General features: G+C 36.2%; 1 protein-coding gene across 3 annotated transcripts in view; it reads right to left on the bottom strand.

Annotated features, from left to right (window-relative positions):
- TLL1 (tolloid like 1) overlaps window positions 1-23,661 on the bottom strand; it is a gene marked incomplete at both ends in the record, with an annotated part of 125,782 nt that overhangs the window by 28,148 nt on the left and 73,973 nt on the right. For 2 of the 3 annotated variants that reach the window (XM_082282156.1, XM_082282155.1), the window contains 6 exons: window positions 5,384-5,529; window positions 6,460-6,576; window positions 7,764-7,866; window positions 13,172-13,287; window positions 19,805-19,929; window positions 22,789-22,894. In XM_082282156.1, coding sequence (XP_082138282.1) covers window positions 5,384-5,529; window positions 6,460-6,576; window positions 7,764-7,866; window positions 13,172-13,287; window positions 19,805-19,929; window positions 22,789-22,894 — 713 coding nt within the window. Of the gene's footprint in view, window positions 1-5,383; window positions 5,530-6,459; window positions 6,577-7,763; window positions 7,867-13,171; window positions 13,288-19,804; window positions 19,930-22,775; window positions 22,895-23,661 lie in introns of those variants that run through there. The other variant, XM_082282157.1, reaches the window with a different exon arrangement.

Below are 23,661 nucleotides of genomic sequence, written 5' to 3'. Positions count from 1 at the left end.
AAATATTGAAATGTTACTAAGGACACAGCAGTCTAACTGGGAAAAAAGTAACTAAAAAAGACATGCCCACCTCTAAGCTTTCCTCAAAGTTCTACTCTGACCTCAAGTAAATTCCTCTTTTCTCATGTACACTCAAGTAAAGCAGATTAATGGCTCAGCAACTAAACAGGTCAGAAATATTCACTGTTTTAGCAATATTAAAAGCTCAATTTTGATCAATATGATAAGATTTTTAGACTCTCCCTTTATCCTCCTAACAGAGCAAAATTTTGCATTTGTCTCTGTTCCCTGATGTTGCAGGATAAAGGTAAAAAATTGTGGTCCATAAAGAATTTGATGCATCTGAAGAATTAGATCCAAACACACATCTAAAATGATCAGATCTTAAGTAGTAACAGAACAGAGGACAAAAAGAAGCTCGTCATTTTTCTGTAGCTGTTGTGTCTAGTTTCTGTTGCATGATTCCCAATTTCAGGTGTCATCTTTCGATTTTCTGGATCAATGAATGACTCTTCACTGTACTGATGGAGAAACCTACTGAAACCAGAACAACTAAAAATTCCCTTTCCTTTTAAACTTTCTGCTGGATGACATTCAAACACAGACTAATATGTGGCTGGGCATGTGTACATGTTTACTTGAGTAGCGAGCTTTGTTCTCTTTACATAATAGTATTTGCAGAGTCAGTCAGAATGGGAATTACACCAGAGAGGAAAGCAGTAGCAGCCCAAATATGGCCTTGTCCAGAAGCTAGATAATTTACAATGCTTGTCTTTATTGAGAGAGTATCTTTCTCAACAGAATTAAAAACTCTCTCGAGCTGAGTCATTTTGCTGCTGCACTATTTCACATCACTCAATCTTGTTTATAAAAGAATCAACTAGATCCAAGCATTCGAAAACAATTCTTTTAAGAACACTCTTGTTCAACAAACTGGCTGAATCAGGAGAGGCAAGTTTAGGGATGGAGAGGATGGGGAGGGTGACAGGATCACAGTCAGGAAGAAGGGGTGGAGAAAGCCTCACATTTAATTCAGCACATCCAGATTCTTTTAAAACAATAAAGACATCAAAACTAAACTAAGCCCAGAAAAAAAATCCACATTTGAACTCCAGAGAGAATCTTGCACCTTGGATTCACAGTAAATAGAAGTATCTACTGGTTCTCTGCTTTAATTGTGCATCATGACCAGCACGAAGCTCAGGAACCACCACAGACCCAGGAGCTTTCACTTAGCACATTAGGATTTCTTATATAAGAGGGGAAACTGGGGGAACTGCTTGATTTCATGTCATTTTAGAGGCATCAAAATATGGCACTTCCACACAACATTTCTCTGTCTTCTTTCCAACTTTCCAATTCTTCAAGCATTCCCATGTGTAATTTTCTGCCACTCACCTCTCTGTCACAACCCATATTGCCACTTACTGTAATTTCCTAGATGTTTGCTCAGGAATTGCTCTGGGACAGAGTTTGGGAATGAGTGAGGAAAGCCAGGAAGATTTGGGATGCAACCACTTATTGCTGATTTTAGTGGCAATTGCATGGTTGCATCTAATGCAGTCAGGAATGTGTCTACATGAGCACTGCTAAGTTTTTGACAATACCAATTCCAAATTTTCATTAATCTAAATAATAAATTCATGACATCATACTCCAACTTGAAACAAAGTCTGCCTTGTTATCTCAGTAAAAATCAAGAAGTGAACTGGTCCAAAGCCCACTAATATCAATGAAGGGATTGTGCATTTTCCCCACATCTGTGGTCATTTCATAACTCAAGACTTTTAATTAACATCAGTTTTTTCCATGTTTCCAGGTTTTATGGGCAATATGGAAATTATGATTATCCACCAGCCCAGTATGGCTCTGAGTTCTGTGTGCCAAATTTCCGTTGAGGTGAATTAGTAGTTTCTTTTTTGAGGTTCACTTTATTTTGGGCAGAATACAACAGCTAAAAATACATTTTGTATAGGAGTAAGTTTATAAAGATCTGAAGACTATAAAAAATCAACCAACTTGCAAGGCACTATTGAGTTTCAAAAAAAAAAAAGACCAATTTGAAAGTTGGCCATTCTACTATATTCATTTAATTTTAGTTTACTATTCATTTAATTTTAGTAGTGCAAGTGATGCCACTGTTATGAATATTACTATATTAAGTGATTAAAGTGTTACACCTATATAAACCTAACAGAGAAGTATTGTGGTTTTGAGAAATAACTGGTACTTGGAAATCAAAGAAAAAAAATATAAAATGTGTGGTTTTTATCCACACCTTAGGTTTTATGGTACTATCACCTGGGAACACTCCCATACAAAGATCTCTTACACTTGCAACAGTCTCTTATTCCTCCTATTTCCTCCTATATTTTCTGTCTTAGTCTTCCTACTTCCTATTTGTTCCTTGAGGAAAGTCTCCAGTTAATAAAAGGACCCCTGGTGAGATTGATTTTAACTGGACTGATTCCATAAATCTTGTTTACTGGAGCATTAAAATTTCACAAGGTTGATATTACATGTTGATGAGGAGAAATATGCAAAATGTTAGCAAATTTTAAAAAAAACCCGTAACTAAAAAGTTTTTACAGAAAAATGCATTTCCTATATGAAACTGAAAGATAACCTCAGATCCTGAAGGCCTTGGAGGAAACCCTGAATTTGAATGGCATCAGAGAACTAAGTTGAGAAAATAACAGAAAAATTACTAAAGCAGGCACATAAGAGCAGGAAAACACTATGAAATCTCCCAAAGAAATGGCAAGCCAGAGACATTCTCAACATCCATTCTCAAAAAACCCCTCCTGTGTAGTTTTAGTTTTAGAAAAACAACAACAAAACCAACCAAAACTGAACAAACAAAAAACACAGAAAAGGATATGAAGAGCAAATCTGGGAGCAATTCTATTGCAGTAAAAATCTTTACACTACTTTTTGTCATTGTTAATTTTTTTGTTCATAAAGTCAAACTGCAACACAGGTAAACACATCTGCCTCAGGTTGTAGACTTCAGTCACAAAAGGTGGCATATATGCCTAGTGAAATAAGAAGATCAGATAAACTTTATTCCCTGATTTATTTAAAAATAATTTGTATTATCACTATCTGCACAGAGTTTAACAAGATCACTCAAATGAGGAAGATGAATATGAATCTGCTCTACAAACCCTCTGGATCGTGTTAGTTGGTGAGACTGCATGCCAAAAAAAGTTCTTAATTAAAAAAAAAAAAAGAATTAACAAGAACACCCTGCTAATTTTCAAAGAACAATATTATAAAGGTGACTGTAACAATGAAAAAGATGGAGTTACCAGTCCCAACATCTCTACTGTCACACAGACAGTGGAAATTATAGCAGCCAAGTAAGAAAGCGTAATCCTGCACTCAGTGGAAAATGTGTTGCCCACAGCAGGCAAAACAAGATGACTCATTGATACAGTTTGAAATTCTCAGTTTCCCTAGTGCTTTCATTTCAGAATGAAGGTTATTTATACAGTTATTTTTTTCTAGTATTACATAGGGATAATGAGAATTCCTCTTACTTAACTGTACCTTTCAGAAGACAGAGAAGTAATTTTCTCACAAGCACACTGCAATAACTCTCTGGCCTGACATTTACTTTTTTCTATCTCAGCTGGCACCATGAACTGTGATTTTTAAACAACTTTTTGTTTTACTGGGCAGGACACCAAGGATTCAGTCCAGAGAGGGACTCAGTATCAAAAACCAGAACACCTACATTCAAGCACTGGGAGCAGAAATGGAAATCAGACCCAATGGTGAATGTCCAGGCAAGGCACTCCAGAGCAGCTTCCAAAGCAACTCCCGTCCTCAGCAGGGAGCCTGATGGATGCGCCAGTAAGAGATGCCACAAAGACAGAAATAACAGACTCGTGCCTGCCTAGGGCACCTCATCTGGTGCTGAAGGGCATCTTGCCACTCTGGAATTACATCTCAGACTCTCCCTGGCAAGGAATTTCAAGTCTCTACTGCTGGAAATTTTAAATTTTTTCCTTTCAAAACACATGAAGTATAAGCCCCAACTTGAGACTGTCCCCTGACTATATTTCTGCTCAATTTCCTTTTTCTTCTTATGAAGTGTTAGTCCACATGTTTCACCTCTAGAGAGTGCCATAATACTAAACAGTCTGGAGGAAAAACTGGTAGACCATTCCTGAGCAACTGCATGCAGACCAAATATTGCAGCAAGTCTCTTTTGCAGAGGCATAGGGCCATTTCCCTTGTCATCACAATAAAAATATGCTGAGCACCAATGACAGACAAGAAAAGCTCCATATCTAGTCAGTAAATTATATAAAAGGTACTCAAAATATTGTTAATTTTCGACTGTGCTTAAATAAAGAGACCAATGTATTATGGCAAGTAATCTTGAGCCAGGTCATGCAGACTCTGAAGAGCTTTTGGAGAACCCTCTGAGCCAGGGAAGCTGATCTTTTCTGCACTACAACTGACATTAATTCAGTATTTTAAAAAAGGGAAAATTAAGGAGCACCTATGAAATTATTAAAATTTCTATACATTCATAATTGCTGATAAAGTGCCAAACCCTTATTGTCTCACACTTGAATCTTTCTATCAGTCATAGCAAAAATGTGCCATAACCCTAAAGTCTGTCTGCAAGACTTAAAATGTCAGGTTGGAAATTATAGCTATGTTTACTATACCTCTATTTATATCTATGCACAACATAATGCCAAAAAGTTTAGATTTTTAAAAATGTTCTTCATGCCCTTACTGCTGAAACATGTTCAAATGAAACAAATTAACTCAAAGTATGCTACTAAATTTATCTACAAAGTTCAAGCCAGTGTGTTGTGTAGGAATAAAACAGACATGTGAAATATTACTCTTTTTTATGTAATTGTTTACGACTGTTTAGCAATCTTATACACAGAGTGATGTACGCTAAAGACGCACAAGTATGACTCACTACATCTTTTTTCTTCTCTCACTAAATATAGGTCTATGATCTGAATATTAGTTTTAGGGTCTTTCCCTTTTCAAAACAGAAGCCAAAAAACACAGTGTTTTTTTCTCCAGCCACACATTCCCTTTTAACAATAAGGTTTAGCAAAGATAAAAAGTCCTGGTTATTTAACATAACATTGAAGTAGTCTTGCTGAACTGGATTTTGTATTTGGTAAACTCTGACTATCTTCACTAATTTAGACATTCTAATTCAAATATAACCTGAAAAACCTTTAATCTTGAAAATTTCTGTAAAAGAGAAGATTTCATTGATTCTGGAGTTATTTTTCAAAGAGAATTCTTAAATTCATTCACAGGTTTAATATGTATTCCCCTAAATTTCACTGTCACTTAGCCACTAGATGCTTGTCTGAGATTAGTTAAAAGGCTTTACCTCAAATGCTTGAAAGGTTAATCCTACATTGTAGTTTTCTGACACTGTTATTTTCCACACACATTCCTTCATCGGTCTGTAGTCATCAGGATAATTGGGAGACTGGATCTGGCCTTCATTTTTGTGGATTTCACCTCCACAAATAGCTGATAAAAGCACAACATTTTTACTGTCAATAATGACATTTTCTGTAATTTCCCCATGCCCAAACTGACATTATATGCTCCCATTTTTAAAACTAATAATAAAGTTGTTCTGGAAAATACTTATATCTACCAAGGATAAATTATTCAAAACACAATCGATTTAAACCATTGTATGCATTTCAGTTAGCAAATATAATGTAGCATTTCTAATAGCTCTAAACATGGCTACAGTGTTAAGGAAGATTTTGTAATAATGGATAATCTGAATCTATACATTTTACAGAATACAGTTAAAAGGTCAAAATAATTAAATTTTTGTTCACCCTTGAAATACACTTAATAATTCTTCATTAACATTTAATAACCTTTGGAAAGAGACAAATGAAAGCAAAATCTCATATTTTATAATGATCTATGCATTTTAACCTGCAGTTTATCACTTCAAACTTGCACTCAGTTTGAAGAAACAGCTAATATAAATAAAAAATATTTTCACGAAAAGTACAGGCTCTATTTTAAATAGGTGAATGTTGACTTGCTAATATACCCAGTATGCATGGACGCCTTTATTAACTATATTTCCCATATACTCTGGGAATAAGACAGATTTTTCTGAAGGATAAACAGAAAACACACAGAGAAATCTTTGCAAACACTAAACTCAAGAATATGCATAATTAGTTAATTAAAGACTGGTAAAAAATGTTTATGATTATTATCAGTGATTTCCCTGAAAAAGACCTCAGCTGAAATCTGATCACAGGAGGAGTTTCAAAACTCCCTGTATAGTAATTTAGCACCTACTGCCTCTTAGTGATAAAATACTAATTTCATATGTTAGTTTTGGCAGGAAATGATTACTATCCAAAGGTATCTGGTCAATATTTTTCTTCCGTAATCAATTCATTTTTAATGCTATAAGAGGCTTACCTTCATATATTGCTGCAAAACCTTTCCCAACCCAGTTGCTGCTGCTGCGGAACTCGATCCACATCCTGCTGTCGGAGGATGCGAGGACTTCTGGCAGTTTGTCACCACAAAACCTGCCTAAAAACATGCAACCAGTAACTGCATTTTCTGCCACCTCTGAAGCCAAATGCTGCAAACATTTATACAAGTGTTTAACATTATAAGCCAAAGTAGCAGAACCAACTCAGTGGAACTATTCATACGCTTATGGTTAAGCACATGTGTTTCTGCAGATCAGGACCTAATACACAAAGATTTTATTATAAAGCTTTCAGAACTTTTTATTGCAGTCAGGCTCACAAGTCTAAGTGTAAAACCTTAGGGGAATTAATGAAAAAAATTATTGTTAGAGATTGTTTCTATGCATACAAACACACGCATTTTGGAAGGGGAAAGTGAGTATTAATCTTGAGAAAGGAACGCAATGTAGGTCACAGTAATACAGCTCATTGTGCCTAAGGGCCAAAGAGATTTAAAAACTAATATCTAAGTTACCTATTCTACAGTATCCTCTTAAATTCTGCCTATGTAGGTAAAAGTTATGTTTTTCTAGGTGTTAGGGAACAGAAGAAAAGGATGATTACTGTCTGGTCTTAATTGCTTCTTCTTTATTTTCTGTTCAAGGCCAAGAAAATAGACATTCCTGTTAGAAAACTGTCCTCTGTATCTGGGCACTAGCATTATGGGAGGTGAAATCTCCCCACCAACCTTCTGAATTAAAATAGGATGACTGCAGCTTTTACATATCAGTTGCAAGTCAAACTTAATTCATTATGGCTTTGCATGTCTTTTCTCTGCAAGAGCAAAGGACACACAAAGAACAAATAGAAGGAATCTATTCATAATCTTAAAGGAACAGGCACAGAGCTTGTAAGAACAACTCTACAGCAGGTGCATGTGCTCACCCCACAACCTATGGATTTCCCCTCAAGCGCTACACGTTTGTCTGTAAACTACTTCCCTATTTCTCTGAACAAAACTATGGCAGATTCATAGTTCAATATCCATAAGCAAAGCAAAAAGTTGCATATTTTGGAGTTGGCATCTTTTCACACATGCGGCTGAATAATGGTTAGCTGCAGTGCAAGGAAGGCTTGAGGCTTGAAGTCAAGGCCATTTAGAGGTTTGGTTTTTTTTCCAATACCCAAGTTTAGATACATTCGAGACACCTAAAATCCAAGAAGTTTGTTGTGGGTTCAACACCAGGTCCACTGAGCCCAATGAGTGTGGTACAGTGGACGGTGCAGCATTTAACAGTTGCATACCAAGCAGAGAGGATTTTCTCCAGTAGCCATCTCTTACTTCAATATAGTCGTACCAACAGAGACTGCTCTTGTAGAGGTCCATGGTGGTAAAATTTAAAACGATCTGCAAACAGATGAGAAGGCCTAAATAAATCAAGTGTGATTAATAAGAGAAAAACAATCACAACCTTCTGCAGAACTGAAGCCAGAGTGGTCACCCATAATGGGATTCCAACTATTTAGACATTTAATTAACGTCTCCTCAATTATTTATTTAAGTAAAAGTTTCTTGGGAACATGAAAATTTTCTTCCATTTAATCTTATATACTTGAGCACATTCGAGACAAAGTATTCACATTTAATTGCTCATAGGAAGCTTTTCACTGAGAAATAAAGAGTTGAGAATGCTAATAAGGTAAAATACTTCAATAATATAATTTTAAGTATGTTACTTGATAATTCTACTGCCAATTCCTCTTGCATTACACTTTGACTATGATCAGCACTGACTATAATCAGCTGCAAATATTTTTTTTTTTTAAAAATAGTTGTTTTATTTTGGTTTGTGCTCCCTTCTACTACTGTTTTGACAATACATTTTACTTTCAGTCACATAAACATTGACAATGGTGGACAATAATTCTGAAAGCAAGGTCACTAATAAGAAATGGTATACAGTCCCTTAATGATTCTTAATGAAATTATAATAAAGATTTTTATACAGAAATCTGAGTTCTGTGCATTTCTGGAACTTTTGATTTGGACTCCAAGTTTTACTGAGAACATCTGTAAACAGGCATAACTATGAGTACTACCCTTATATTAAATTACATTGTCCTTGTTTTAGAAATACTAATCCTAAACTGCCATAAACTTACACTTTTAACACAGGAATAGGATTCTTCCTGGTCACATGTTGACACAATAACTACAATTTAAGCCCTAACTGACTGGGATAGTCTTAGCATCGTGTCCTGCAATTACAGGGACAAATCCAAGCAAGCAGATTAGAAGTTACTCAAATTTTACATTATAAAATCATTTCCAATTAATACCTTTTTATTGGATTTAGTTGTATTTGGAAAAAAAATTAATCTTCTTCTGAATCAGTTCCTCAGTGTACATAAATAAATATTTCAAACTAACTGAAATTCTTCTCTATTCACATTTGAACATAGAATTGGTATTACTTTAGCTTTGATCCTAGGAACTCACAACTGAAACCTGCCATTATAAAACAAACATGAAGTGCTGCATAGTAGCAAATACCTCACATGCAAAAATACATCTCCATGGCAGCCTCCGGAGCAGCTGTGAGTGTTAGTTGAAAGGAGAGGAATTTACCCTTAGTCCAGATGCAAGATAAAAATTATAACACCATAACTGGAACAATGAACCTAGACAGTCAGATAAGATGGTTTAGTTCCATCTCACACTTTCATGGATATCTAACCCATGGGACATTTTGCCTTTACTATTCAGGCAGTCCTTCAGGAAGATGTACTGAGGAAATAAATGCACAAATATTACCAGAATTCCAAAACTACCTCCTTACGATGAGAAATATGGAGATGTGGCTAAAAATACAGTCATATGCTTTACTCTGCTTCAGTTTTTTATTACATTTCCAAGTGCTATTTGAATTTACTTCAGAGGGTGGCAGAGAGCTCATTCTCTCATTCACACAACAATTCTCTGTCCTTGGCAAAATTTTTCTCCTTCAACTTTTCATTCAAATAAAGATGCCACACCAACTACAAAGCTTTTGTTCTCCTGAAATCATCCACTTTGCAGTTCAGGTTCCTTCTAAACTCCTACTTTCTATTTTTCTCAAAACGTAAGCAGGTATCTCTGTTTGCATTTAGCCATACTGCTTGAAGAGCCTGCTGCCCTCATCAGTCTTGTCCTTTTCCACCCATGCCAACTTTACCCCACCCCCCATGTGTGCAGTCAGAGGGGTGCACAAGAGGAAACCCTTTTTCTTTGCCCTGATGAGATTCAGACAGCTGCTTAAACTAACCCAGCTGGCTCTGTGGCTGCAGAAGCCACAACCTACACCTCCTTCATTGCTTCAGCTCCTTAGAGCCTGGAGGTCTCTCACCAGTCTAGCCACAAGTTTTCCTTTTTCCATGACACAGCTGGAACATGAGATTTCTCTGTTCTTTGTTTGGAATTTCACCTTTTTCCTAAACCTTAGTTGCCAGGATGGAGCTGGGAAATGGATGGTTTCACTTAGGTGCGATCGTGTCAATGTCTCAAAGTGCTGCTATCTAAATGGAAACAGTTAAAATTTAATGAGCCTCCTCAATGGCCTCTGCTCTTGAAACTACATGAAATAACCTTCACAGCCTTTTCTCACTCTGACATGCCAAGGTATTTGATGATACAGCAATTTCTTAACACTTTCAGAATTCATTAGCTGTACATAGGCAGAACCCCCAATCTGTCACAGCATGATTTCTGGTCATGAACCAAACAAGTTTAAATATATTTAAGATTCTGATTTGCTATTCTGCAAAGTATTAAATAGAGCTACAGACAAGGCAGAGCTTGTTCAAGGGGACAGGATGGCTGAGAGGCTTCCCAGGAAAAACAATCAATGGGTATTTGTCAGCACAATTAAAGAATTATTGATTACGCAGCAGATTCGATTGTGCTACTGCAGCTTCCAAGAGAATATATCATACCCCCTACTGCCTGAGATAAGAAAGCACAAAATATACAATAAATAGCAGTAGTATGAACCAAGGTTTCTGCAGGTGGCATTTTTTACCCATATCAATCAAGGATTTTTCTGTCCTATTTTATCTTTCACGTAAAACATTAAGGAAAATTGAAAAGTAGTGTAACCAATTCAAAAAAGGCAGATTCCAATAAAACACGGGCACAGTTGCAACTCTCCCAATGCCAATAAAATTTCTACACATCACAGGGTAGGATTCACCCTGGCTGAAGGCATACAACATTAATAACACCATCCTCTCTCCAAGACATTTCTGTGTATAGATATTCTGAGTACAGCTCTTTACCAAGTAGTCTTAAGTCTTGAAAGTAAAAGGTGAATGGGCTGCCTTGTTTAACTAACAGAAACTTACATATTTTAGGTTGGCCTGGCAATTTATGACGCCTTGTGAATAAAGAGAATATTACAGCTAGGGCATGCCACTGCAGTCCCAGCCTTCACTAAATTTCTGGGCATCAAAGAGCAGAGGAGTCCTTACTTGCAGAAAGAAGCATGGATAGAAGTCCTCCAAACTTTGCTCATACAGCAGAATGCTAAGTCTCAATAAATAAATAGAAAAGAGCTAGGCAATGCCTTTTCAGTTTATTTTTAGGTGACTAAAGCGCTCACTGACCTTTCAGATATGATGCACTTACACATACTCTAATCTCCACACAATATTCCTGAGATTTATCAGGGTCAAAGCAACAAACAAACAAAAATTTGAATATATTTTCATTTTCCCTTCATTATATGAATGTATTACTACCGCTTACTGAGAAAAATTGGGATCAAGTATAATGCATGTCCAAGGTACCATGATATATGCATTAGCTAAGATTTAGACCTCATGGCTTTAAATAGGGTTCATTATCTCAAGACAGCCAGTTTCCCATGGGAATAGCATGGACAAAACAGACTTTTTGACACTAGCACAGATATAATTTACCTTGTTCTTGCTGAACTATATGGAGACTAGAGAGCTGGAAGTAACAGTACCCTACAGACTTGACCTGACATGTAAAATTTCAGCTAGAAGATTCTGCTTAGTCTTTTCCCCATTTGTGGCAGCACATAAATTGGGAAAGGAGCTGGTCCTCTCACATGCTGACTTCAACACAGGAGTTTTCCCCCATTAAGATTTGTTACAGTATAATACAGCTTCAGTGGTAGTTACACACTCAAGACATTTTTGTTTTTATTATATCACAAATGTGTTACAATTACTGGTGTCCATAGATAGGCTTACACAAAGTTGGAGTATGCTATGAATACTTAAACACGTACATTAACTCACACGTCAGTATTTTTTCCAAAAGCAAATAATTGTAGAGGAACACTCTTTTTTTTTATTATTTTTTGAATGGAGGGATGGGAAAAAACCCTTAGCCATTTTTGTTGTTATCACAGCAATGTCTAAAATGCAACACAAATAGTGGGGACATAAATTTACTATCTAGAATCATTTTCATCCTTTGCACAAATATTCTCTTATTGATCTCTTCATTTTTTTTCCCCTGACAACCTGCTGAGCCACCCTTTTCCTTCAGCAGAGTGTTTAGTTTTCCTCCTGTGTCTGGCTCTCACCCAGAGGAGGGCAAACACTCTCCAGATGACTTTGCTTTCATTCCCCACAGCAGCAAATGCCCTTATAGCTCCTCAGGATCTATTAGAACATCAAGAGTATGTATTTTTGGTGTCTACCAGGACCCTGACCTGAAAGAAACATGGAAAAAAATAATACAACCAGGAGAAAATAATGTCCAATACAGAGTGGAAGACCACTGAGAAAAATGACTGAAACATCTGGGGGCATGCGCTGGGTCTTCCTATTTGGACTTGCCAGTACTGAGTCTGTTAGATCCTATATTTCATTCTTTAGAGTCTATATTTTAGTCTTTAGTATTTGACTGCTTGATACCACCCCCTGCTTCATATAAGGAAACTTGCATCCTTTTTCCTGCATACTTTGTCTCAGCTGTAGCTTTTTGTCACTCCCTCTATCCTTATTTGTTTTGAAGCAGCCTGACATTTGAGCCAATAATTTAAAATAAGATTTAGCTAGCACATTTTGAAAGCGCACACAAGAAGGACAGGTTTTGCTTTCCCTAAGATGGCACACTTCTCTCTCCAGACTGCTCTCACCAAGCCCATTTTTTTCCCCCACTCTTTTTCCTTTAAAATTTATCCCCAGAAAGTATGTGCACTAGGAACCAGTGTCAGGGAACACCTACAATGACACTTTCTTTACTCATGTTATTAAGGTTTCGTTTTAGAAACATCTTATGTAACACACTAAGAACTTCCTTAGTTACAGCCCAGCTATCAGACCCATACAGCTCAGTCAGCTTGCCCAAGCCCATGCTGGAAAATGGAACATCCAGAAGCCTGAATCACCTCTTCTACTTTTATACTGAACCATAAACTGAACTGGCAGCCAGTTTTAAAGGGAGTTCATGGTGCAAACATACAACAGATTGAAATCATGCCCTCATTTCACAAGGACACCCGCTGAATAGATGATGTGGTTCTAATGCCACAGATCAAAGTCAAGTCAATACTACATAGTCCATGATCCCATTTTTTTATGACACGCCATTATTTTCAATTAATATGCATCTTTTAAACTTAAACAAAAAGCTAAATAACCACAACATTCTACTCTGAAAATAGTGTCTATGTCTATCTAAAGAAACGTTAAAATACCTTCTCTCCCGGGGTCACAGAGATTCTCCATATGCAGTGTGTGTAGGAAGGATAACCATTTGGAAATCCAGGAGAAGAAAAGTTGCCCATAGATTCCTGCAGTGTTTCTCCACAGGCTGAAAGAAACAAATTACAGTAAAAATATAAAATTCAATGTGCCTAAAGGAGAAAAATGCATCTTTCCAATATCTACTCAGAATAGCTTTAACTCACTGCAGGTGCAGAATGGAAAATAAACTAGTTAGTTTACAATTTATTCAAAGCCATGTTTGTAAGCCAGTCTGACATTCATTCCATTTTATGCAGGATGTTTTTATCCCATGAGCTATTTCATTTGTGTGTTGTCGGTTGACATAACCAAAATTATGGCAGTCTTAAAAAAATCATTGATGTCAATCAACTGCAACACTATACATAGAACTCTTTTGGAAATAAAAAATATTAGACATCCTTTAAGAACTAAAATTCTAGCACAACATGACTTGCACCACACTGAAATTTTGTCAGTGGTTTCATCTAATTTAGTACTTTACCCACATGAGAGACTGATCTGACCTAGACTCACTCATTTATGTTGGTATAGAAAACTAAATGCTATATTCGACAAAGTCTCTTGCAAGAGTGATTTGTAGAGACATGAGTAATAAAAGCAAAGCAAATGTAAAGTCCTAAAACACCAAAGGCTTTTATATTCTGTATTATTGAAGCTTTTAGCACCCTTCTCTCACCTGTCAGTCATGCTACTAGATGCTGGTGGATGCAGGTTAATAAATCATCTTCACACTAAAATATAACATTGGAAGTTCCTGCCACTCTCCACCATTAAAACTGATTTTGGTAGGGTGTTGCACCTTAATCAGTCATCTTTTTTGACCTTAACCAAATTTTTTCACTCACTGATTTTGCAGGTATGATACAAAATAGGAATTTGATACTATGTCTTGACTGACAAATCTGCAGTGCTTTCAAATTACAGAGCTATCATTGCCAGCAGATGAACAACTGTGTCATCAAAATATCAATGAATTATAAATGTCCGGGAAAATCTTTAAAATAAGAGAGGACAAAGGAAAGGATTGTTTATGACAACACAGCTGTAAAGGCTGTCTTGTTAAAATGCATCTAAGGTGTGATCGGACAACTACACTGTTGTAGTGTAAGTTACATTCAAAGCATTAAATATGCTCTCTGACACTCAAATGGTTATTGTGATGAGGACAGAAAGGAAAGATTGACGTGGCCCTTAAGAATTGTAATGGCTAAAGCCACCATCACTGTGTCCTTTAGGAATGAAACAGAAAAAAAATTATTTTCCTTTCTTCATTAAAAAGCGTGGTTTTATCTTTAAAGAATTGCAGGCAGCCACAACAAATGACATTTCTGCACAAAGCCTTTTCAGTGAAAAGGCTGTATCTGTCATTAACCACAATTTATTTTTAACACAACAATGAATGCAAAGTTGTTTAAGTTGCAGAGTCCTGTACTGGGTTCCCGCAGAGCTGGTGAGCTGTGCCATAGCTTACAGTGCATAGGTAAAGCACTTCAGAAAAAGCCAACAGTGAAAACATTGGAGTAGAGGACAATAGAGCCTAAAGATGAGACATCCACAAGAATCCACGTACTCCTCTCACCCCTTTCAGAGCCCTCTCTTCTTCTTCCCCCATGGATGGTTTCATTAAGACTACGCCGGAACATTCCATGCTCCATATACAGAAGATGTGTATAGACTTAAAACACTGGCTTTTGAGTCACAAAAGGAGCCATGGGACATTTTTTTTCCCCCGGGAATTATAGAATAAATCTATTTAATATAAAAATTTATCTTGTATCCATATTAAATTTCTGGGAGTTCTCTATCAAATTAAAATTACCTTCAGAAATATCTCTAAATTTAACAGAAGTGTAAGAAAACTTGTAAGTAGATAACTTCTACTAAGAATTAGCATAATCAGAATTTATAAAATGCACTTGGGCTTTATGTGTTTTGCCATATTTATCTTTTAATTTTAAATTCTTGATTACTCAAGGGAGCTAAAACAGGAACAGCTTACACCAATCAATAGTTAAATTAATTTTCTATGGGATCTGAGTCCCAGGCTGAGTTCCAAAGCTGAAGTAGACAGGGTGATATTAGGGAATTTCTTGTTGAAAAGCACATTTCTCTGCAATGGGAAACAGTTAAAATTCTATCACTAGAGTATGTAAAGGTTTTCTTTATATTTGGACTGTAGCAACTGCAGTATTTATGACTAGGCTTATAAAATAGATTAATATAACTTTTTTTGACTGTATAATGGTCCACTAGTAAAGAAATCCACTTTGGGAGAGAAATGTGGAAGGAAAATGAGTGGTTAGGGCCACTTATTTGAATTTCATTTCATTTCATACTTTAGTATATTTTGAGTCAGAAGATATCAATTACAACTTCAATCTTACACAGCTCTGCTTTATAAAGCATTTGTACATTTTTATTCCTTTGTTAATCATTAACATTTGCCAAGGTTTTCTCTGATGATTTCCCCCCCCCTTTCAAATGTCATGCCTTATATCAATTTTACTAGGATAGACCACTTGCAGAAATGCCACTTTAGCTTTCCCCACACACATACTCTAACCATAAAAGCCACTCTCCTCTGTTTTACAGCTTGAGAAGGTTAGACATCTAATGAGACTTTACATGTTTAGGAGAGGGAAACTATTTTTGCTTCTCCTTGTAAAGATTAGTAATGGGTGTAGGCAGCAGGTGGATTATGTGCTTATACAAAGCAATTCCCACCAGTGTACTCTGCAGCAGTGTTTAATTACACGGCCTGCACGTAACACCTCTCTGGGCTGGCCTACACACGTGGTCAAGTCCCATCAAGGATTACTGTGAAATCTGAAAATGATGAAGCCCAGATCCTCCAGGACACTTAGGGAACCAAGTCTCATTGCTTTGTACATAGCACTAGCAAATACATACTACCAAATATGGCTAATTTGAGTTTACCCTTTTTTTTCTAAGTTCTTTAACACTGAGACACAAGTCTATACGACTACACATATGTGGCATATAAAGTTGCCAAGGAGCCACAAAAATATTAACTGCTGATCATGTACTTGTTAAATCAAAAACTTAAATCAGTTTACTACAACTCAGGGTCTTACTATTGACTTGATTCCCCTTTATAGTTATAGGGAAACTGTCTTAATCTAAAAACCCTAATCCTCCTTATGCAGTGAACACAGGCTGACGTTTGAAGGTGAATATTCTTTTCAAATCTGATAGGGATGGCAGCAGTTAAGCCTGAGGAACAGTGAGAACAGCACAAAAAAGACACAAGCTTCAGCCTTCATCTGCTCTTTCCTACACACACTGTCACCGACCCAGGAAATTTGTAAATTTGCTGAACTTTGTCCCTCCACCTTCTCTTCCTCTAAACAGATTTCTCGCACTAGTCTGAGACTCCTTTCCCATTCATTATGCAGTCCCACTCTAGCCACTTAGTTTTTGTTCTCTCTTTTGGCATTTGAGTATCTTTCTCCATCATTTTCCTTTCTTATTCTTCCACTCCTATGAAACTACATATAAACATTAACTACAATTTCTATATGAAATTATAAAGGCAGACCTGTGTTGAAATTTTAGCAGCTAGAAGAAAACACATTCTATCACTCCATTAGACTATCTGAAAACCACTGTAATACATCCAGCCTTGAAGTTCAAGTTTTATTCTCAAATACCAAGACACTCAAAATTCAAAATCAGATCGGCAGAGGAAGGACTTGAACTTAGTAGATTTCTTTCCCCTTATTATTCCATCATGTAACAATATAATTTGGTTTTAAAATGTAACAGATCCTTATCAGCAATTACATTTTCCTTTTGCAAAAATCCTAAAGAAAAGTTAAAAACAAACCAAAATTGCTGTTGCTACATTTTTGTCATGGGTTAGAATTGGACCAAACCACTACAATTTTACAGACCTGGCGCTTACCCTGCTGCTGAAAGGTAGGTTATCAAATCTCACTCCTTGGCTTCACCAGGCTCAAAACTGTTTCTTGGTCGTTAAGCTCCTCCCTGAATAATGACCCTGAATATCATGCCCTGGCAGGCTCAGCTGCCTCCCTGCTGTGAGGATCACCTGTATTCTCCAGCTTAACTGTATTCTCTGAGCTTAACTTCATGTTCATGGGCCCCAGAAAAGGACTTGGACCAGCAACTGTTTGCAGAAATAATTAGAACTCCAAACAAAACATGCAGAATACCATAAAATCCTTTATCATAGAAGTGTGGGTCTCTGGAAAATACTGATCAAGTTATTGTTTTCTGTATTTTCATTGTATTGCATTTAAGGCAGCACAAATGAACACATGAAACAATGCAGATATTATTAAGGACTGAAATATTCACTGCTGTTTTATTATAAGCAGGCATCATGATTAATATCTTTTGTCTGGAACAGGAAATAAAACATACCTCCAAAACCAACACAGTATTGGGGATTTTACTGTTGTACACTATAATGAGCACATGATTCTTTACATAAAACCAAAAACTTTATGTCTGTCTGAAATTTCAGTTTCAGTATTTGCTGGAAAATTTATTAGAAGAAAGGTACTGTGCAACTTTCAGAGATTTTCTTTCTTTATTGGATGCTTCAGTTGTGTTATTCAGCTATGCAGCTTCTATTAAAAATATTAACTGTAAAAATAGCATTTTAAATAGTATGCTATTTAACATTTGTAGAAAAACCTTCTGCCTTTTTCTGTCTCTTAAAACTCACTTTCTTCTATGGCATAGCTCATCTAAGAAAGGCTGGAAAGCTAATGTGTTTTATCCCAAATTTTGCAAAGCTAGATGCCAGAAAAGGAGCATGATCTTTCACCCACCATTTATTTTTATTATCCATGTGACCCATGTTCACCAGTGCTGCAAAAAAAAAATTCTTAAGTTTCAAGTGGACACTGCTACTGAACAACCACAGTGGTTTTACAATACTGTGAAACTAACTTTCAACAAGACTTTCATGACATTGAAAGAAACTGTAACTCTCAATGCATGTTTTCATGACGTATATCAAAAGAATATTTTCTCTGAACTACTCTTGAACGTTAGCTCAAAAAGTATATTGCCTCTTTTACAGTTGACTGAAAGTGCCTATTAGAGTATTATATACACACTAAACAGACTAGTTTATAATTTTTCCTTTTTTCTTTCTTAAGTCAATATGATCATGAGATACTACCTACTTGCACAGCAGTTTTACTTTTATAGACCACTTTTTTCCTCCAAAATTTGTCTTTTATCAAAATATATATGTATTCTTTGTGTTTATGAAATTGTTGCTCTCTGTATAATTTCATTAGAAAAAATGCTGCCAAGAGCGTCATTATTAAAGTACTTTCTGTACCAAAAGGAAAGAGCAAAAATTGTTCCCAAAGGAACAGTTGTTAAAGAAAAGGTGTTAAAATGTTTTCTGTTCAGGCAGGCCCAGAAGCTCTGTGCATGTTCTCAGTACATACAAGACTATGATTCAGCGTACTCACAGCACAAAGGAAAAGTGTATTTCAGCTGTACAGTGTACATCAAATGCACGTCAGAATCCCCAGATCTTCAGTAGATCCCATTGCTGCTGGTACAAATTTGAAGCAACTCCATTACTTTAATCCTGATCCCTTTTTTTAGTCCCTCTGTATTGATCAGTTGGTTAAAAGTGGCAACATATCTAAGTTAAAACAGTTACTGAGGTTTCTTTAATCCCCATGAGGAGCAGTAAGGCAGTAAGGCTCCAGCAGTAAGGCTGGAGCAGTGGCACAGAGCTGGGATGTCTATCCTCCCACAAGGGTCTTGCTGGTAAATTTCGGCTGAGAGATGGCACTTCTGAACTTCTTTGGGTGACACCAAAGGTTAACAGTGGTATCAGCCACTAGAACAAGGAAATTGAAACCTTTTGCTTTGAGATTTCCACCATTCTGGCAGCACTCAGTAAAGAAAGAGCACTAGAGAGCAACATGAACCACAGGGTTGACTCTGGGTTACTCCAGGCTTGCTACTGATGTCTCTGAGACAGACAGCAACTCTACCACAATATTTTGAGATAAAAAAATTATATGTGTTCAAATTACAGGATGACAGAGATAGGCGGAAGATATTCAAATAGTAAATGTTTCTGTTAAAACTGTAGAAATTTTGTAGTAAGATCGCACAATTTTATCCATAAAAGAGTTTACAATTTAGTTGTCCTGGCTTCTTTTATTGACAAAATTTCAAAAAAATATAATGGGTTCACAGCTGAGTGCAATAATTCATTTTGGTTCTTGAACACTCAACTTGAATTCAAATAAAGGACTCCAGCCAGTATGCAAACCAGAAGTGATATTAAACATCTTTTTTTTCTAGTTGTTGAACAGCTAAGAAAAGCAGATTGAAATGTCATGTTGTTTCATACAGTTTATCTGTCCTTAGGTGCTTTGCATTCCAGTGACCTTATCTATAAAATTCTTTTATGATTCAATTCCTGAGCAGCCTATGTCAGTTGCCAACACAGAAAGAGACTACTGAGCAGCTGACACAAAAAGTTTATCATTCCTCTTGAACAACAAGTCAAACAGTTGCTAGTATGTGGTTTTTGTTTGTTTGTGGTGCAATACCTGGACATCTATACAGCTTTCTTGCCTGTGCAATATCTCCTTTACTTAGACGGGTACGCTGGCCAATGGCAGGTCGTATACCATTGTCATCACGGGAAGGGAGAATGGTATCCAGAAACATGCCCCTAAAAAAAATAAAAATAAAAATAGACCCCAAAAACCCCTATCAGGTTTCTGTCATTAAACTGCCTGAGTTCCATGAATGTCTACCTGTTTTTTAAATCTGGTTTTTATATTTGACGTAAATAAGAGGGTAAAATACAGAATTTAAATACAGACAACATGCCATAAAATTCCTCACATTGGCAAACTTTATGCAAAGTTACCATAAAATAACCTATCAATTAAAATAGCAACTTTTGTATTTCTGTTAGACAAGAGGAAGATCTCTTACTACTATTAAGACTACAAGTAAAAGACACTGCCATTATGCTATTGCTATATTGAAAAAAAATTATAAAATTGCATAAAAATACATAAATTAATCTCTACCACAAAATTCTTAATCACAAAGTTCCCATTCTAACAAAGTTTTTATGAGAATTCCTGAAGTCTGACTTACATGTAAGAGCAGGTAAAGTCAGATACATTTGCCAATCATGATTCTGTCAAGTGCTATAAGACATCAAACTTCACTCTAGCTGCTGACACTTTTGAAACAGACACGCTTACTTGCCAGCCTTTACTTGCTTCACAATAAAATATATCAACTTACCATATGTGATTTTCATGACATTAACCTTAAATGACAAGACATCATAGAGAAGTACACTTGTTCCAAATGTGCAGTTCATTCAAAATTTCCCAGACTTTTAATATGATCTAAAACATTTTTGTATATTCAAATAAATTTTAAAAAATTAAGGTACAAAACTACATTCTATTATCATGTTCCAGAACTTAAAAGCCCTCAAATCCCATTAAATGGAAGTTAACAGAAGAATATGTTTCTATAGTCTCTTTTTCTTGAATTTTTTTATAGTCTCTTGTATACCTGCAGGGCTTTTATTGAAAAGTAAAACTAGCACTTTCAGATATAATATAGGTCCAAAATGAATGAACAGTAAGGTTTTTTTGTAGTTAGGAATACCTTTTCTAAACACATATTGGTTTTCAAACTATAATAAATGAACCCTTTTGAGTACTGTAGATACATACTGCTCTCTTTATCCAGTCAGATTTTTTTGAGGCATCACTAGAAATTTTGCAAAGACAGAATCATCTCAGGATGTTACCCTAAACAGTGAAATAAACTACATATGGCATTAATCAGTTTCTAGAACTAAAGCACATTATTCTTTAGAAAGTGTTTGCATCTATGAAATATAATTCTATTTTCCACTGAATTTCAGTACAACCTGAAACTAATGCTTTCAATACTTTGAAATGAAAGCAATCCTCTCTTAAATGCCTTAGCACTTTAACAAGGGGACATACTGTAAGTTTTAATACAGCATGAACAAAAGCCTTGTGTATGACTAGAACTTTATGATGTTTTGTGATTTCTACTACTTATCTGGGTGAGCAAAGTCTAACAAACAGCAGGCAATATGCCACAGTGTGCATGACTCACGCTTGCAAGATGAATTAGTGCAAATCAATACCTGACCTCAGGGTTTTGCTGGCTGTTTTTAGACAGTATGAAGTAACAACCTCTTGTACCTTGGGGCAGGGCATGCCTACTCATGGCACTATCAGTTTTTGCCAGCTTGGACAGTGGTGAGATCAGGGCCAACAAATCAAATTACCTTGATGTTGTCCTTGCCCTAGGACTTGGGGGGGTTCTGTCTTGTTCAATTACTCTATTTTATATAGCTTCTTATAATCTCTTCCTTAAGGTAATGGTATGTGTAACTGGATTAAGCAATGTGACTAATAGCTACCTCATGTGGCACATTCCCATCCTCTTCCAGGGGTGAATTATGCGTATGCTGAGTAATACAGCCTTTGGTGGGATTTTTTGTAATAATATAATTTGTATTGAGAGAAGCAGCCAAACAAATTTGCAAAGGCTGTTGAGGTTTTAGTGGGCCTCAGTTTATTTCAAAGTGTCTGATTGTCTAGTATTTTTGCCTTAAAATATATGAATTGGAGAAATAAATTTAAAAAAAACAACCCAAGCACATAACTTTTCAAACTAAAATTTTTTGTTGGGTGTTTTTGGAGGCTTCTTTTAATTTTACATTACTCTGGTATTTTTAGAGAATAATTAGCTGAACTGTAACTTGGTATGAAATATAATAGGAGACTGGGTGAAAGCCTTCTTCTTCTCTTTTTCTCCAGAGCAAGGCTGATCTATGGGACCAGCTCATTGTACACAACCCTGCATCGTTTCAGAGAGAGCCCCGGTGAGTTACTAAGGAGCTGAGAATGGATCAGCATGCAACAGGACAGAGCAAGCAGAACTCTTTATTATAAGGTTTTGATCGCAGTAAAAATCTGTACAAACAAGAGAGAGAAGGCTGCATCCTGTTATAAATGGTTGACTGCAGCCCTTAGCAAAGGCTGTGGTTTTGTGGTAGACGTCCAAATAACCTGTGCTCTACCTGCATAATCCATAGTTATGAAACTCTATGCATCAAAGGAGATCTCTTTCAGAGTACAGATCCTGTTACACATAACATTTCTACGTAACATACACATAACATTTCACTCATTTGGTTTTTCTAAATTCATGTTTTTGTGGACACAAAAAGAAAGTGAATATCATATAAAATCATGTTTCAGATTATCTTATCTGAAAATCTAAAGAACTGAAGCAAGATCAAAGGGCTGATTTGAAACTGAACAGAAAATAAATGCATTTTAAAATATAATTAAATTACTTTCACTTAAAATAAACAAACTGTGCTTTGACTGCTGTAAGCATACTATATTGCAAGGGACATTTTAAGGGATTTCAAAATACTTCAAAAAGCATAGTTCTTAGCATTCACAGACAGGAATAGAATTAAAAGTCAAAAGGTATAACCTGAGACTCCAACCTTGAGAAGGTGTTCCTGGCATAGTGCATAATGCTGTCAAAGTCATATGGTTCCCCAAGGGAGTTCACCTCTCCAGGCTCCATCTTCAAAAAGTTATATTCCTGACCTAAAAATAATTGATAATTATAGGTTCCTTAATATCTTTTTCTGTAAAGGTAAAAACCAAACAGGAAAAGAAAACCAACAAAGATCCTAACCTAATTACCCACTGACATTCATAAATCTTTGCCATTTGGGAGAAAGGGTGCAACTTTATTATGCCCTCTTAACTGAGAGGGCAGACATCTGAAACACATATCAAAGACTAGTCTCATTCAACTAACACATGAAGGCCCTACACATCATGATGTGCTTCATGTAGAGTCCATACAAATTTCTGGTTTGATTCTAAATTTCAAAAAGAAAGCATTTGACAATAATGACTCCAGAAGAACCCTCCTCACTCACTAGACTGAATACTAAGTGTCTAACTGGATACTAAATCCAGCACTAAACTACTGGACACTAGAGACTTTGCTTCAGCAAAGGCTGCCCCCTGAGACTCGCTGTAATGCAGACACTACAAAGTCATATTTTCAAGTACCAGCTGTTGCAAATTAACAAGAGCAGAACAACAGAAAAAGAATTATACTTAGTTCATAATTCCACACCATGAGTTCTTTGAACTAATCAGTATATTAGCAATACAAAGCACCACTTACTCCAGCTCATATTCCCACTGGAGTCTTGCAAAAAAACCCTGCAGTGATATTAACACTTTAACCAACATAAGTTGCATACTATAACAAAACCCAGTGTGTCAGTGTTCATGGCTTCCTGATCCCATTTAGTGATCCTCAAGCTCATGCCACACCACAAGAAGCCGTTCCAGTC

Source organism: Coloeus monedula (assembly GCF_965178545.1).
Source record: "Coloeus monedula genome assembly, chromosome: 5".
Taxonomy (NCBI): domain Eukaryota; kingdom Metazoa; phylum Chordata; class Aves; order Passeriformes; family Corvidae; genus Coloeus; species Coloeus monedula.
Note: the sequence above shows the minus strand (reverse complement) of the source record. Positions and strands in the feature narration are given on the sequence as shown.